The 18,131-nt window shown below is 41.9% G+C and overlaps 1 protein-coding gene across 1 annotated transcript; it reads right to left on the bottom strand.

Moving 5' to 3' along the window:
* Positions 1-95: 95 nt before the first annotated feature.
* On the bottom strand, positions 96-7,294 carry LOC119022828 (ubinuclein-1-like). Its single transcript, XM_037104194.1, has 14 exons — positions 7,001-7,294; positions 5,960-6,064; positions 5,781-5,879; positions 5,438-5,569; positions 5,185-5,279; positions 4,388-4,946; positions 4,240-4,310; positions 3,011-3,140; positions 2,807-2,931; positions 1,985-2,107; positions 1,740-1,883; positions 1,577-1,627; positions 858-1,473; positions 96-465 (listed from the first exon to the last, which is right to left on the bottom strand). The coding sequence occupies exons 1-13, from the start codon at positions 7,226-7,228 to the stop codon at positions 882-884; spliced, it is 2,454 nt and encodes an 817-aa protein (XP_036960089.1). The 5' UTR covers positions 7,229-7,294; the 3' UTR covers positions 96-465; positions 858-881.
* Positions 7,295-18,131: the final 10,837 nt, after the last annotated feature.

Raw genomic sequence — 18,131 nt, forward strand, 5'->3', positions numbered from 1 at the left:
GTAGGACTAGTAATAGTAACAGAAGGTAAAAGGTGTTAAATGTTTTGTTTGGAAATACAGTCCGGTCACGTTGACTGAACCTCACGTCAAGACGATTAAGCTCAAAAACAACAAGTCAGTGCTTTATTATTTATTCATCCACAGTAAATCATGCACAATTCAAACAAAGCCTCTCCAGATCGTCGTCCAAACTCATACTGATGTGATTCAGAAACACATCTGGTGGACGTCGGCTCACTTCTCTGCTCAACAGTTAAAGTGCCGCTTCTCCTTTCAACGGTCAAAAACCATGATTAGTAAAATCTTCAGTGTCTTCACAGCTACAGTGACAGAGAGCGCATGGCGACTCGTCTTCAGCTCGTTTAATTTAATTAGTTTTTCACTTCTACAGCCGATTCTGTCACAACTCCTCTGTGGTCAGAGTCCGATCACGTGTCAGCCCGACTTCAAGGAGACTGAAGCACTCTGGAGAGAAAAAGACAAAACGTATACAAGACGTTTGGTTCCGATCCATTGACATGTGTGGGCAGTGTCACTGAACTGAACTGTTGATTGCACCAACGCAATTTATCAGGATCTACAAGTTATTGTGTATTTTATGTCAGGAGGACTTAAGGTGGTGGGTTTTACATGTTTGACAGCTGAAATTGAAACTGCAACAACAAAAACGTTACAAAAAGTTGACAAAACTAACCAAACTTTGGGTTGTACTTCTGTAAAAAAACAAAACAAACAAAACAAAAACAGGAAACTAGCATTGTGCCATCTAAAAGGATTATTGATGGTAATTTAGTCATCTCAGAATAAATTAACTAAGGTGACACAAAGTTTCCACGACAAAAATAAATAAAACTTACTCTAACAATCTGCATGGGGAGTTTTCATGGTACAGGATCGTCAGGATCATCGTCAGAGATGACGTAAACCTCACCAGCATCCACGTGTTTGGTCAAGTCGCCGATCTGCAGCAGTTTGGACGGAACATCCGGACACACCCCACTCACCGGGAAACCCACCGGGCTGGACTGAGGGGGCGGAGGAGGAAGAGGAGGACTTTTGGAGTCCACAACAAAGCTCCAGTGCTGAACCGAGCGTTTGTACTTGGCGACAGCTGCTGCGAGGAGCTCCTGGGACACCGAGAAAGGTTTCTCCCGAGCCAGCGCTTGATCGGCGAGGAGGTCCAGAAGCGAATGAGTCGGAGCGGACGTGACGTTGACCTGAGGCTCCACCGACTCCGCAGGTGTGGAGGAACCGGCATCCGCTGCAAACCCGCCTCCGGGTTTACCCTCCACCTTCTTCACTGCACCAAGTGGAACAGAAAGAGAGATATCTGAGCCCTTGATAACGACACCGTCTGCCTCCTGGTGGAGTCCCGTCCTCGACACTGATCCCTGGAGGACACTGCAGCCATCTGACATCGCTGAACAACCACTGACGGACGACTGCTTCTTCTCAGGCTTAGTTCTCTTCACGCTGAGTGCACATGTGAGACATTAAGCGAGTTAGTGATAGAAAAATCTGACTTTTCATAAAATCTAGAGCTTTTGCTACGAATTAATCTCTTCATCTTACTCACGGTAATGACGTGAAGAGGTTTAAAACGCTCCTGCTCTCCTTCATCAGCACCCTGCAGCGACACATGTGGAGACAGAGCACGTCTGCATGAACAATCAGGTACAGAAGTATTTTTAAAACTAATGAAAATCAGGTTTTAATGATTCTGCAGCAGCGTCACATACCTAGACTGCATCCACCCTTTTGGCCAAAGCGGTTTGACCTCATTTTCCAACATGGTTTTCAGGTAGTCCTCCATCTCCTGGCTGCCTTTCCCTCCCTTTTTATATCGCTCCATTTTCACCGTTAACAAATGACAGAAGCACTCCCTGCAGGACAGAAAATATAGATGTTATGTATATTTAAAAGGCAGAATATGGCGAAATATGAGACCAGGTCAAATAATCTGATGATCTTCGACGTTTCTGACCTGATCTCGTCGCTCCATTTGAACAGTTTCTTCGGACCTCCTCTTTTCCCGCCCTTCTCCTCCACAGTGTCCTCCGAGCCAGAGTTCAGCTTCTGTTTGCCTTCTCTCTCCTCCTCCGTCGCTCTGACATGAACAGAACCAGTACAAGATGGGAAAGAAATACATTTCCAGTGAACCAGAACTCTGCAGCACATCTGGACTGATTCCTCTTGTGTCTATAGACATTGTTAATCATTAGCTGTAAAGTATCAAACCTTCACTGATGCTTCGTTATCTTTTCCAGTTATATAAAGCAATTGTATCACGTGTGGTTTTTTTTTTTGCTTTTCCATCCCTTTAAAATCACACTGAGCAAAACATCTCCAACGTTCACCATCGATGTCCACCAGACATCCTTACAGGGCTCAAAATAAAGATTTAACAACGTAATTTTAGACCTTTTTTCAACTGGAATTAAAGACTTCTAAAAGAGCGTCACCTCAAAATTAAAGTTTTTAATGTGACTGCCTAGTTTTACTCCATGCAGCGAAGGTGCAGGGTGGAATCGAACCTCCAGCCTCAACCTTGGGAGATGGAAAACACAAGGTGAGCTATCCAAGAGCTTAAATACTGCATTGTGGTCATCCAGCCTTCATCAGGTAGGCTGTTTTTTAAAGATTGAATCATCAAGTCGTAGTATTCAAGAAGCTGATAGATAGCTGACCTGGTGGAGGTTGTGTGACTAATGTACCGAGGCGGTCATAAAAACTTTCATTTTGAAACACAAGAAGAGGGTTAGGTTGAAAAACACTTCCAACAACAGTCATCATCTAATGAACTTACTTCAGAGTCTTGACGTGTTCATACACTTGGCAGCTCTCGTGGAAGCGTGCGATCTGCTCGGGCATCGCTTTGCCGATGGCTTCCTTGAGTTTGTGCACCGGCTCCTCCACATCAGGCGGTTCCTCCTGATCAGAGTCAGATTCAAGAAGATGCGAGTCTAAAACCTGAACAACCCATTCTGTGCATGAAAAAAAACACACTCACCGTGTGTGTGAGCAACAGTTTCTTCACACGCTTGAGGAGTGTGTCTCTGCTGCAGGGCAGGAAAGACGACAGGTGTGTGTACACCTTGGAGCGCAGCTGGCCTCCTTGTTCCCGACACTGCAGCTCAATACTGGACAGAGACAGCGAGACAGCTGACAAATGTAAGAACTGAGCGCCTGTCATACCAAAAGAAAACAGCATAACACAAGAGTAACCGCTAACTGCTGCAGGGTGAGCTGCCGCTAGCTTAGTTAGCCGTGCAGCTAGTAGTCCAGACTAGGAGTTCAGGTGCAGAGCTTGTGTTTCCACAGCTAGCATACGAGCTTCAGAACAGAACCGGCTGAGGCTAGCTGGTTAGCATGCTAACTATCCTTGCAACACAACACTTGGACGTCAGAACTGTGAGTGTTTTCACCAAATAAATCTTACATATTGCACCTTTAAACCACGTTCTGGACCGCTAAACGCCAGGAACGCACGGCTTTAAGATTCAAAGCCGTATCATACAACAGATAGAAGCTGATCGAAATGGTAATGGATGTGCATTTTCTTTAGCGCTTTTCCAGTTTACGGATGGCTAAAGGCTAAAGGCTAGCAAGTTGCTGACTGCTCATCACGACAACTTCGGGTTCAGCATCTTGCTCAAGGATACGTCAGCATGCAGCTACGGGAGCCAGGGAGTCAAACCAGCAACCTTCTGATTACTACAAGACCTGCTCTACCTCCTGAGCCACAGCCACCCCCAAAAAAGGAAATTATTCAATTATTCAAATTGTTGATTAAATGACTGATGAAATGACTAAAGAAAAAAGAAACATCTCAACATGTGTGTTGAATCCAGCTTGTGATGATCTGCTGCTTTTCTTTGTCATTTCTAACAGTAAATGAAGAGACTTTGGGTTTTGGTCAGCCGGTTGGACAAAAGAAGCCGTTGTGAGAACTCACCTTTGACATTTGATGACATTTTACAGACTAAACGATTAACTGATAATAAAAAATAATCATCTGCAGCCTTATTGTCAAGCATCTCATTTGCAAATATGCAGAAATTAAATTCCTTTTCTATGAACTGACCTTCAGATCAGAGCAGTCTTAATGTTTGATATTAACGACTTGAATCTGTGCGGATGTGACATTTCTGATCCCTAGCAGCGCTCTGGGACATTATCTGTATGAGCGTGGCGTCTTATTTTGTTGCAGAGTTTCGTCTTTGTTGTTGGACAACTCACTCGAGCAGGATTGAGTTGATCTCCGGCGTGAAGAACTTGAGTTTGGATTCGCCCTCTGAGGTCTTGGCAGCCTGAAAAATGAGTGCAAGTCATCTGTGCATCCATCGCATGCAGAAAAACAAACACAAACAACAAAATTCAACCTTACTGCCGTCAGTTTTCGGATGCTGTCTCCCAGTGCTGGGGGAAGTCCGTCTGGCAGCGGGACACACAGATGAGGGGACGTAGAACCGGGTTGTGACTGGACCTGGACGGGTTCTGAATGAGGCCTAGTCTTTGTACCCAGAGGCTGGACTTGAGTTTGATCTTCAGTTTTGGGTTGAAAGAGCTGCGTCTCTGCGGCCGGTTGAGGAAACATCTTTGGAGACAACGTCCCCTCGGTGACGTCTAACAAAGAGTCCAGATCGATATCAAAATCCACCGTGTTGGCCGCTTGGATCAGAGCGTGGTCATTGATGGATCCGATTAAACTGAGGAGCGGGTCGGTCAGTCCCGAGCCGCCCCCTCCAGCCGCATCAGCGGGGCACAGAGGGATTGTGGGTACGCCCACGATCGCTGCCGCCTTCTGTGACTTCTCCACCTTCTGTCGCTCCTTCTCCTTCTCTCTCTGAAACTTCTTCAACATGCTGGTGACGCTTAATGTGCAGATGGATTTCTTCTTTTTCTTCTTCTTCATCTCACCATCGGGTCCAATCTCAGACGAAGCGCTACATGAATTGAATTTTGTTAAAATTCAACTTTTGAATGTACGGGGCCTTTTGTCATTTCTCTGTTTTGAATACCAGAATTCCTTAAAGACCAACAGGAAGATACAAAAGATCTGGAAACCGATTAATAACCACACCACAGTGTGTCGTCTAGAGCTCATACAGGCTGAAAATCTCCAATCTGTGATCCAACAATCATAAATCCAATGAGTAGCATCACTGCTTTGGTCGGCCTCACCTCGACTTACGATCCACTTTGCTCTTCACCTCTTCATCTTCTCTGCACGGCTTCTTCTTCTGTGGTTTGTCCTGTCCGCCATTGAGTTTACGTTTCTAAAAAATTGTTAATATCTTAAATCACATACGGGTCACATTGAAAAACTTAGACTCATTGGTGCCAAAAACAGCTTTGGCATTCACTCACAGATGAAAAAGCATCAAAAACCTCCCTTTAAAATTTAAAAATGATGCTTTTTAGATGCACTTCTTACTTTTGAGGGCTCGAGTGTTTCCGCTGCTGGTTGGTCCTCCGAGTCTGAAGCCTGGCGGAACTGCAGCTCGCCAGAATTTATGTAGAATCCACCGAACTTGGTCGTGATGGAGGCCGGCACGAACTCGTCATACTACAGAGACCAGCAAGCAGATTTGATTTCAGTTAGGAGAAAGTTTGTCACATTTGGGGACAATCTGAAGGAAAACAAGACAAAAAGTGCAGCCTCGTGTCTGAGCAGGGGAATAATCATTTAAAAAAAAGGCCTGGATGGATGATTTGCCTCTGGTTTATCAATCAATAATTCTTGAGTAACCCGAATGTGCGACTCGACACCGACTCACAGCCTCAGAGTTGTCGATGAACGAATCCTCGTCATCGTAGCCGTGTCCGATGTCGATCAAGTCCTGAATGCGATCCTCCTTTTTCTTGGGTTTGCCGCCCTGCAGAGAGACGACGCACAACATCGTCGTGCTGTTTATACGTGACAACATTTCTTATGTTAACCAAAGATAACACTCACATATTTCTTCTCAAACTTCTTTGCCAGAGCAGCGGCTTCGTCATTCGCTCGCTTGTCCTCGTTTTCAAATCTGCTCAGAGGGGCTTCGTCTTTTCTGAGGTTGATCTAAAAACAAAAAAGTCTCATATTAAACTATCAAATAAAAAAAATAATAAAAAAAACAAAAACAAAAAACAGTTCTGGAGTTGTGTTTTTTGCTCAGGTTTTGCAGGATCTTTGTGAATTTCACCCCTCATTCATTACTCACTGGAGCATCCAACAAGCAAAGACGATCCAGACTCTCTGAGATTTGTGGTTTTTTTTTTTTAGAGAAAAAAAAAGTAGAAAACAGATGTAAATACTTTAGACAAAAGGCTAAATAATCTCACTCTACTCAAATATTATATATTATATATTTCTGTATTTCACTTGACTGTTTATTCTGAGAGTAGATCACATCGCAGATCTTTGCAGAAACTTCCTGTCAGTCAAATAATAGATTTCAAAATCCTGGTTTCGGTCTAAAGTACATTTTCTGATCTGCTGCTGCGTCATGAACCATCCAGACCTTTTTCAGTCCCTGGAGTCAGAACTAAACATGGAGGAGCAGCGTTCCCAAAAAACATTTCATTCATCTTTTAGCGTCAACATGCACCCATGTCTCATTAAACCCCATTTATTTTGAGTAGATGTGAGTGAGACAAAGCAAAACATTTGGGTAGCTCGACTCTTTTCTGATACAAAAGTACTGATGGTAAGATGATTCAGTGAACCAGAGAGATAAAAAAAAAATAAAATAAAATAATTAATCTAACCAAACTTTTGAACCTGTAAAGATTCTGATGTTGTCATTTAAACAGTTAAATAATAAGAGTAAAACATCCAGTTGCTAGTAGCTTTGCTTTTTACTTGAATCTCCACAAGGTCAAACATACAAATAACTTTTATTTCATCCTTCATTTCAAATCAATCATAATATTGATGTGACGTGAACAGACATGTCACATCTAGTAAGTGATTAACTGGACTGGACTCAGTGACTCTCAGCAGATTTAAACCCACCTTGTTATCAACGAGCTGACTGTAGCTGAACTCAGGGAAGCTCCTCTCATCAGAGTCAAACAAAGTCAGAACCAGCCGGACTGTCTCCGTGTCCGCGGGTCGGTCCGGACCGTTTCCCTTCACCTGCTCAGCACCTGGCGCAGACTTGTGGGCCGCAGCCGGTTCGACTGAGGACGGAGCTGCATCCCAGGACAGAGAGGTCAACTGGACCCTGCGAGACTCAGCCATCACTCTCCTCTCTGCTCCTCTCTGCTCCTCACACACAGCACTCTGGCCGACATGAAGGTCTCATTAACTAGAAGTACGTGCAGGTGTGCTCAGCTTCTGCTCACGTGATCGGAGACAGCCAATCAGCTCCAAGATACCGTCTGTACCTGCTGACCTCATGAGTTCAGTCACTAACTCCCATTTTATCTTTAAATAAGGACGTCAAAGTGTTTACAAAGTTATTTCAGACTTGTTCTTATCTTCAGTCGGAGGCTGAAAAATGGAATTTTTTTCCTACCTGCTGCAGGAACGACAGGTGTCAGCTGAGCAGCCTGCAGGAGGTGGTGCAGGTGCTTTACCTGCTGAGCTGCTTATTATCCTTATTATATATCATGTTCTGGGCATCCAACCTCACCCAGTATAATGTTCCAAGGTTTGGTGATTTTAAATAATAAGGCTGACAAGTAGAAAATAAATAAAACTACTCAGGCCACAGTTAGTATAAAAAAAAAAACTGTCATAAAAATATAATATATTAATATTATTTTCAACTTTTATTGTTACTTTTTTCAACAAACATCAGTCCTGATAATAAAAACCAACTCATTCATCAGGATTTTAACCCTTTAAATAACAGTTTGTTTACATGATGCCACTAAAACTAACAGTTGTTATTTTCCATATTCTTAAAATATCGATTTTTTTAAAAATATGTAACTTTATTTTAGGACTAAGCGTGATCTTTTCATCATGAGGTTAGGCCCCCTACAGAACACAACTGGAAACTGCATGTATTTGGACTATGTAGTGAAAAATGAATGAAAATGAATAAAACATGGATGAAAATCATATTTCAATGTGTTTTAATGCTTCATTAACAGTTTTTTTAGCTGTAACATGCAACGTGTGTTATACACAGTATTATAGGAGCTGAGGCTGAGATTTAAAAGACAAATTATATGTGCAATATGCATTAATTCAGCCTTAATTATCCATAAATGTCAGTAAAACGTATGAACAGGTACATGAGGGTGAAGAAGCGGTGACGCTGTCCTGCACTGCACCTTGCTCACCACACGGGGGCGCTGGAGATCCACCAGGCTGAGCTCAGCAGAGTGGAGACAGACACAGAGCTGCACTCACTGGACACCCCATAGACTCATTTTATTTGATTACAAAATAAAGATTTAATAACAGAAGATTTCATTATACGCGATGAAACTAAACGGACATTTTCAGCCGGTTGTTTTATGGAGTTACTGCAGAATCTTCTCGCACTAAAATAAAATAAATTTAAAATTGTACTTTCATCAGGTGCTTTAATGCTTGATCAACATACGTTACTTGTCATGTTAATTACTATCTGGTAAATAAACAACCTTTAACTCCAGCAGCTTGTAAAGCGACGACACTCTGAGGGGTCAAAGAGAAGAGAGAAAAAAAAAAAAAGCAAACAGATCTGAGACCAGCTCGTTCTCCTGCAGCCCTGCAGAGAATTGACTCTGACAATTACAATAACGGGATAATTGCAGTCTGTCACTATACATTCTGTGTTAGCATATCACAAAAATAACCAACCCAGAGAAACACACATGTCCCCTGATCTGCATAACACACACAGGACCCCGCTTTGTAATTATAAATGAATTTCACGGTGCGAAGCTTTTAATGCAAATAATATGGATCCCTTTTTTTTTCTTCTTCTTCTTCTTCCCCTCTCTGACCAACACAACTCTGTGTGTGTGTGTGTGTGTGTGTGTGTGTGTGTGTGTGTGTGTGTGTGTGGATCAGATTGCGGGCCAAGCTTTGTTTGACTAGCCTCCCCTCTCAAACGAGTTAATGGGATGGAAGTTATTTGCCACCCTGAGCTGACGATGCGAGGTCGACCAGAAGCGTTGAATTAAAAAAAAAAAGAAAAAGAAAAAGGAAAAAAAAAAAAACAAGAGGAAGGGGCGTCAATAAACGTGCTGGAGACAAAGAAGTAAAACACACCCGAGCAGGACAAAGACAGACAGATGGAGACTGCAGGGTGTGTGTGTGTGTGTGTGTGTGTGTGTGTGTGTGTGTGTGTGTGTGTGTGTGTGTGTCGTGCTCTGCTTGCTGACAGGGACCCCATCAGTGCAGGATCAGAGTGGGGAAATTGGAGGACAATGTTAGAGGAGAGGGGTGGAGGGTGGAGGGCGGAGGAGGAGGTGGGGGGATAATTTAAAGCGATTGGGGAGGCGGTGTCCCAGAGGTGCATAATTCACTCATTCATTAACTCGACCAAACAAGAGCCAATATTAATTAACTCGATCCTCCTGCCGGCCGGAGGCCTCAACAGAGAGAGAGAGAGAGAGGAGGGCTGCTTTTGTTGTGCAATTGGCCACAACCGAGGGTGGAGGAGAGGGAGAGGACAGAGGGTGGAGGAGAGGGAGAGGACAGAGGGTGGAGGAGAGGAGAGAGGGTGGAGGAGAGGAGAGAGGGTGGAGGAGAGGGAGAGAGGGTGGAGGAGAGGAGAGAGGGTGGAGGAGACTGACAGGACAGGGTGGAGGAGAGGGAGAGAGGGTGGAGGAGAGGGAGAGAGGGTGGAGGAGAGGAGAGAGGGTGGAGGAGACAGACAGGACAGGGTGGAGGAGAGGGAGAGAGGGTGGAGGAGAGGATAGAGGGTGGAGGAGAGGACAGAGGGTGGAGGAGAGGAGAGAGGGTGGAGGAGAGGGAGAGGATACAGAATGGAGGAGAGGGAGAGGACAGAGGGTGGAGGAGAGGAGAGAGGGTGGAGGAGAGGGAGAGGATACAGAATGGAGGAGAGGGAGAGGACAGAGGGTGGAGGAGAGGAGAGAGGGTGGAGGAGAGGGAGAGGATACAGAATGGAGGAGAGGGAGAGGACAGAGGGAGGATAGAGGGTGGAGGAGAGGAGAGAGGGTGGAGGAGACAGACAGGACAGGGTGGAGGAGAGGGAGAGAGGGTGGAGGAGAGGAGAGAGGGTGGAGGAGAGGACAGAGGGTGGAGGAGAGGGAGAGAGGGTGGAGGAGAGGAGAGAGGGTGGAGGAGACTGACAGGACAGGGTGGAGGAGAGGGAGAGAGGGTGGAGGAGAGGGGACAGAGGGTGGAGGAGAGGAGAGAGGGTGGAGGAGAGGACAGAGGGTGGAGGAGAGGGAGAGAGGGTGGAGGAGAGGACAGAGGGTGGAGGAGAGGACAGAGGGTGGAGGAGAGGACAGAGGGTGGAGGAGAGGGAGAGAGGGTGGAGGAGAGGAGAGAGGGTGGAGGAGAGGACAGAGGGTGGAGGACACAGCTGCAGTCAGTGTGTGTCAAATGTTCATGATTTCAACATGAAATTAATTTTTTACTCAAGCAACATTTTGAGGTTCTTTACTGGAATATTCTCATTTAATGACTGAAATCAACATCACATCCTCAGACCGTCGATACAAGTGAGGAGAAACTTTCATATTGAGGAAAATAAACCTTTTAATAGGACAGAATATCAGATACAAGTAAATTAAATAATATATCTGACATCTTATATTTAAAACGTTGTAGTTTTACTCTACTTTTTATTTGACAGCTGCATTTACAAGTTGTTTTGAAAATTGAGGTTTACATTTAGAAAAAAACATTATTTTATAGCACATAATGTTTTTTTACAGGTTAAACTAACACTGCATGGTATAGAATTAACATAACATCAATTATGTCGACTACATTTATAATAAATTAAACTTGAGTCAATAATCATTTCACTTTTAACAATCAATAAAAAGGATATTAAAGGTGCACTTTGCACTCAGACAGGTAATATTTACTTTATTTGTAAGGTGATTATACAAACTAAGAAATACACATAGTTTTTAAAATAAAAAATAAGGTCCCAGAAGCTAGAAAGGTGGCAGGGTCCGCCACATGTAAACAAAGTAATAACAGTATGAAACTGTGTCGTCCTTCAGTTTGTTCATTCAGTCTCACAAAAACTAAAAAACTGCAACTGGTGTTTATCAAACTTTGTAGCGGTGAATAAAAGCTGTTTATCTCTAAACATCATGCGGATGTTTATTATGAAGTCACAACTAGTTCACGACGGCATTTTATTGATAGCTAACGGTGAGAAAACTATCAGGCTGACTGAAGTTTAATTAACGTATTAATGACGGTTATTATAAAGAGTTATCCAGTTTATAAACACTCTGATCTGGTGATCGCTCTTTCTTGATAATGACAACATTAACAGTTATAAAGATAATGATAATAACACATGAAGAGGCCAATCTGCACAAAGTGTAGTGGTACTTCAACAATCACCATCATCATCATCATCATCATCATCTTCTATTCACTCGAGTGCTGCACTTCAGGATCATTTTTAAGGTTCTTGTACTGACGGCTGGATTACCAACCAGACGAAGAGGCGTCAGACGTCACAGAGGCCGCGGGTCAGTGTTCGTTTAATCCAACAATCTTGAATATTTACAGTTTATATGTTTAAATATCTCACCAGATATCGCTGCCTGTGACATCTTCAGCCTCACTGATACAACAGAGCTGAGTTATAACCTCATAATAACATCCCGGGAGAGAGACAGCCAACATCTCAGGCAGAGATATTGTATTACAGATTAAGTTACTTTGGAGATACAGTAGTTTAATTAGCTTGTTGCTTACACATTAATGCATCGTTAAAAATCACAAGTGTCAAACTGATTTTATATATAAAAGAGACAAATCGCAACAACAGACTTCACTCTTTACTCATGTCATCATGATTCACAAAAGGTTCCTGTGATCGCCGAAAGAAAGAATTAATAACCTAAATAATCCAACGTCCTTTAGGTGAGAAATGAAGCTAAATGTAGCAGCATGTTCACGAGTACCTGAGTAAATCTATAAAGGTTTATGAGTATAAGTTGTTCTGATGACAAAATCAAAAACACGCCGACCCTTTGTGACAAACAACTACAAAAGAGGACGTAAATAAAAACTTGTGCTGTGGACAATAATGGGTTAATAATAAAACACTACAAGAAGAAGGAGAAGAAGAAGAAATATTAAAATCAAAGGCAGTTTCTTCTCATTAATTTTCATTCTCAGTCTCATACATGAACTGGGATTGAAAATAAAATAAATAAACCAAATAAAACTTGCGGGACTCGTCCTCCCGCTCTCCTCCAGCGGGGGGCGCTCCTCCACTGGGCCTCGCTCTGCTGTCAGGCCCTGCTAACTTTGATTAAGGTTTAAATTGGCTGAATTTAATGAACGTTGCCTAATTAGGCAGGATAACAGCTTTAATTGATAAGTAATTATCTGCCACAAATTGTTATTAATTCTCCGGCTCTGTCTTATAGTGTACCGACTCTCCTCTTCTCCTCCCTCCCTCCTCCTCCTCCTCCTCCTCCTCCTCCTCCCCCCTGCAACATTTTGTATTTATGTAAACAAGCAGTAGTAAACAATTAGACATATGTTGGGATGGGATATTCCAGAGGGTGTCATCAGGCTGTGCTTGGACTGGCAGTTTATCTGGAATTATTTCACTCACTGACTGATATCTTTGAGCATTAATTGCTTTAAACTGTTCTGTCATTTTGGCCGCGTGCCACCGACCGCATGCTGCCACGACTGCTACACACACACACACACACACACACACACACACACAACACAACACACAAAAATAAAAGGCTGCAAGAAAATAGCTCCAAAAGTGGTTGTTTGACTAATTAAGAGAAGCAAAACGATAATTACAGACTAAAAGAGAGAGTGCTTTGAGTGCTTTAATTAGTCAGTGAGTAGTAATTGTGTTATAATCCGGCAGACAGAGTATCTACGTTATAACCTCGGTGATTACGCACCATCAGTTTCACTGTGTTACTTTAGTCTGTCTTTAATTCACACGTATATATATCGTGTAGTGACAGCGTGATAACATGCTGATAATGTACATGACGTGTGTGAACGTCTCAGCTGTGTGACAGATTCTCCTATGAGCGGAAATCTGTGGAAAATCATCCTGACAGCATTTTTAAAAAACTACAAATCAATTCCTGAAGTAAATCTGAACAAATACATCCATCAGGTTTCACTGTGGATGAAAAATATCAGGATTCCTGCAGCATCAGAGCTCCGAAAAGTGAAGCTTTAAGTGAATCTTCCGTGTTACGTCGCTTTCTGAGATCGATACTTCTCCACTGGCAAGCGGAACAAGCTACTGCTAACGTGAGTTGTCCAAAAACTTTCTTTTTAGTGAACTCTGTGTACACAAACAATGTTCTCAGTGCTGGTGTTCATGTGTAGAGACCCTGGTGATGCTACCAGCAAAGTTTCATGTTGTGTCGAGTCTTCTTACTGTTTTAAAAATAGAGATTTTGATGCTATCGTAAAAGCGCCCGTAGCACTCCCATTGAAAATGAGATTGACCCGAAAATGAAAATACAGTAAATCTTAAAAGTGCCTCTTTCATCGTAATTATGCTTTTACACGAAGGTTTGACTCATATACATTCGCAAAAAGACCCTCGGTTGCATTTTGGCGAGAGTTTCACTTTAAGTAACATGCAGGGAAACAGTGCAACTTAAAAAAAAGTGGTTGTTAGTAGCGAAGTGATTAAAACCATCCGAACACTTTTCCTTCCCGTCCTCTGCAGCGTAACTCTGCATGATAACGAACAGTACAAACACACAGCGAGTGATGCAGGTTTAGTGCAAAGAATGTGTCAGGGATTATGTTAATCTACCAGGTTGGCCACAGTATAGGTGAACTCCATGAACAGCTGAATGTGCTAAATGTTTGCAGTGTGCTGCGCATTTTCTGCAAACCACAGTTATGTTCAAACTTCACATTTCTTTAGGTTCACATTTCAACTCACCACACTTTGCTTGTGCTCTAGTAAAATGTCCCGACATCTCGTTAAACATACCCAGCGATGCGACACCTACAAATGTTGGAACGCAGCCTGGTTTGGCATCTGTAACTCCACAGACATCCCCTCCTCTCTGCATGAAAGTCACCTCATCGTGATCCGACACGTAGAAACGTCACAATGATACGTACAAACTAGAACAAATCTGTGGTTTGCAGGAATCTAAACTGCCAACACTTTATTATGTCAGAATTATGTCTGAGTGAGAAAGTTAGTGCTTTATATGTTTAATCTGAAGCCTGATTGTGTCTATTTGAGAAACGTTTACACAGTTGGTACCTGTGAGCGTTTTATAAGGACGAGCGATGACGTCACTGACACTAACTTTTCCGCTCTGCTCAGTAAATTATGGACAAACTGATTAAACGGCTGCCACCGCAGTGTAAAAACGACCAGAAAGTAAAATGATTCACTGATTATCCAACTTTGTGGATTTTAACATTTCTTTATCCAGTGTTGTGTGCAGAGACTGAACAGATTAATTAGGTGTCAGATTAAAGAGCACAGATAGAAGTCCTAATGATGTATTAACACTTCTCTTTCAGGAATCATTGTGATTCAGCAGAGCAGGTCAGGAAGTCGTACCTGCGCAAAAATATCCTCAGATATGATATCACAGGGTTTTTTTTTAAGGATGTTGTGGGTTTAGAGTTTGCTTCTGTATTAGGAAATGATCATTACTTTTAATAACTTTGATCATTATGCTGTGTTCAGGCTCCTCAAGCTGCCAGTTATCCACATTCTTTACAAATATTTTATAATCTTCTTGTAGTGTTCTTGTGTCTGAACAGGGCCGGATCAAAAAGCTACATCACACTGGGCCGACTTTATTTTTCGGGCCCCTCCTTTAATGAACATTTTTATATTTGCTGAACAAACAAAATGACTAAACTGCTGCACAGCTTCTTTAAATTATTTAGGTATATTTTCATGTGTTGGTTTTCATACGCAACTGTTTAATCGTCGATTTATCAGGAGAGCAGAGTCCCGAATTATACATTTAATTTATACGCATTTTCAGTTTCAGTTTAATTTGCCTTCACTCTTTCAGATTTACATATTTAAATGGAAATTCACATTTACAGAACCACAGTAATACTTGTGCCTGAACACTGAAGTGACCACTGTGTATGTTTAAATAAAAATAAATGATGAAATAGATATTTAAAAAGCTTTGAAATAATGTTTTGGAGATTTAAAGGCACATTATGTAGTTGTGAGGAAGAAATTGGCTGATTTATTGCCTCAACAAATAAAATAAACAAACTCTTCATTTTGGTTAATAATAATAAACTAAATAACCTTCAAGAACAACACAGTTTCAGACTGTTTCACTTTGTTTATATGCGGCGGACCCTGCCACCATTCTAGCTTCCAACGGTGTTCTGGACCTTATTTTCCTCTGAGATCAGCTTGTTTATTCATTTATGGAAAAAAAATAAACACATCTGAGTTTGTACAATTACCTCATCAGTACTGTAAATATTACAAACACATATCTACCCTGAAGATTTCCCAGCAAGCACAAAGAAAAGGAAACATATCAACTTCTGCTTGTTTCAGGCAAAACGTGTGATTGTTTTAAAATGGAACGATACTACAGAACTGAACACTAGTTAATGGATCAAGATGCCTTTTTTACATTTAACGAATGACTTGTCGATATAAGATGCCTGTGATAAGATAATTGTGCTTTTATTCTCCGTCTGGTGAAGTTGTAAATTATAACTTGGTTGTAAGAGATTTAATCATTTGTTGTTTATTTAACTTTTCCCCCCCTTTAATTATATTTCTTATTCATAGATTGTTTTATTTCATTCAATCTAATTTCTTCCCTAACAAGCAGTATATGTGCGTACGTATATACATTATGTGTATTGGCACATATGAATATAAGTATATTATTTTATTCATTCATTTTAGACTGAAAGTCTTGTGTTATTGGTGATGGGATGTCTGCTCTGTTTATTCAATGAACAAAAACCCAACAAATGTATTGTTTTAAAAAATAATGACTTTGAATTTTTACACAGTGAGCCTTTAAGATATTTTGCTTTTTTAAATATGTAAAATGTAATCTGAATCTGACGTGTATGCAGATGACGCTCTTTTCTCTGCTCTCTTGTCCCCCTAGTGGCCGGAGGCCATATCACTCCTGTCCAGGGTCTGAAGACAGACGGCGTTGTACTCCGTCCACATTATAAATCCTCCTGAGCTGATTTGTGATCTGTGATTGTTTTTGGGGGGCCACATTAATAAAGCGCCGTGATTTGAACCGCGTGATCCAGATGTTTTAATGGACGCCATATTTACATGAGATTAAACATATTTGACTATATCCTGAAATGTTGTAAATGCGAGGACCCTGCTGAGTTGAGAAAACAAAACATGCACCAAAGTAAACACCTTTGTTTTCAGGCGGCGCCGGGCCTCTCATGTCGGCGCACACGGGCCCACTCTGACTAAGCTATTCATTAGAGTGATTTAAATGAGATGCGCGTGAACTTGCTTCCTAATTAAAACATCTTTCCTCGTTTACAGAGCGGCTTTAAGCTGAGCTCTTTGTGGGGGAGGGAGGAGGCGACTCTCTCCTCCTTCTCCCTCCACCCCTCCACCCGGCAGATGGTTTTGTCGGGCTCCAGTAGCCAGCCAGTGGCCGAGTGGGCCGATCCGTTCTTCCTGCGTGCCCATCAGATCTGAGCGTTTTGTTTTAACGCCCCTCCTCCTCTGCAGATGATTAAAAGATGAGAGGAGTATTGATTGGCCCCGCTAAAATGTATATGCAAATACCTCGAGCCGGTGCGTGAAAAATTGGCGCCACCGTTTCTCAAATGATATCATTACTATATTTTGAAAATGTTAATTTGCATAGCGGATTTCCCTGTGGGGAAGGGGGGTTAATTAGGTCTATTTCTGTGCGGCTTGTGCCAAGACAGCCAAGGAAAAAGAAAGAAGAGGGGGAGGAAGGAGGGAGAGAGGGAGGGAGGGAGGGGGGAGATCCGAGTGGCTGATAACAATTAAAATGGCATTTTGGACTCTTTCAAGCATTGAAGATTTTTAGGCGTATCAGGCACGTTTTAGGAAAGAAAAAAAAAAGGTGATAAGTCACTTTTAATTGAAATGGAATTATTGCTCCAGAGGAAGTTTTTTTTTTGTTACACTCACTTTAAATATACACAGGGAGACGTTGAAGGACTTTAATCTATCATACAAGAGGTGAATTAAAGAACTTTCAATCAATCACAATTTGCAATTTCTTTCTTTCTTTTTTTTCTTTTTTTCCTTTTTCCTCCCACTGTTCTATCAGAGGCGTGATTACGCTCATAATTAGATGGAGGGGAAAAAAGTTTCTAATTGCGTGGAGAGAAGGAGCTGAGACGCACTCGGCTGGAAATGGCGTCTTTCCTTTTTTTTTTTATTCTAAATTATCAAAGCTCCCATTATGTGTCAGGATTTGTGGGGTAAAAAGGAGGGGAAAGAAAAAAACAAAACATCAATACATTAAATCCCTTTACTTTTAATTGGAATCGCATCCTTTCCTGGTTTTAATGCTGCACAAAGCAGCACTGCAGGATCCAAGAAAAAAAAAAAAAAGCTTCCAACAATTAATTTAGATTAGACTCTTAATTATCAGCCAATCGCCTAAATAATGACTGACTTCATTTCAGATGGTTAAAAATTAACTTGTACCAGTAATTGAGTAATTAACTCTCCACTGCTTCACCTTAGTTTGCTAATTAAAAAATAAATATGACTTGATTCCTCCTCTCAAGAGGCACGTGGAGGGTTTTGTGCGCTCAGAAGAGGTTTTTATTCTTCTGTGGACTAACCTACATGGTCAGAGTTTATAAAAAGGAGAGTTTTCTGGGAGCTAATTTCCTGTTTGGTAACGTAAACGTGACTGCAGGGAGCTTAAATGCTTGATTGTGAAAAACCCGTGTGCACATAACCTCAGGTGAAGTGTAGGCCGCCTTGTTTCTGGACACGCTAAAGAACACACATGAAATGTGCGTTTAAAAATAATTTAATTCAAAT

This window comes from Acanthopagrus latus, chromosome 1 (genome assembly GCF_904848185.1).
Source record: "Acanthopagrus latus isolate v.2019 chromosome 1, fAcaLat1.1, whole genome shotgun sequence".
NCBI classification, from domain to species: Eukaryota; Metazoa; Chordata; class Actinopteri; order Spariformes; family Sparidae; genus Acanthopagrus; species Acanthopagrus latus.

Excerpts from the sequence above, each read along its gene's own strand:
- LOC119022828 (XM_037104194.1), bottom strand. The coding sequence starts at position 7,228 with ATGGCTGAGTCTCGCAGGGTCCAGTTGACCTCTCTGTCCTGGGATGCA. Across the intron at positions 5,570-5,780 it reads TCATCGACAACTCTGAGGCT|TATGACGAGTTCGTGCCGGC; the intron begins GTGAGTCGGTGT and ends TGGTCTCTGTAG. Across the intron at positions 1,628-1,739 it reads AAAGGGTGGATGCAGTCTAG|GGTGCTGATGAAGGAGAGCA; the intron begins GTATGTGACGCT and ends GTGTCGCTGCAG.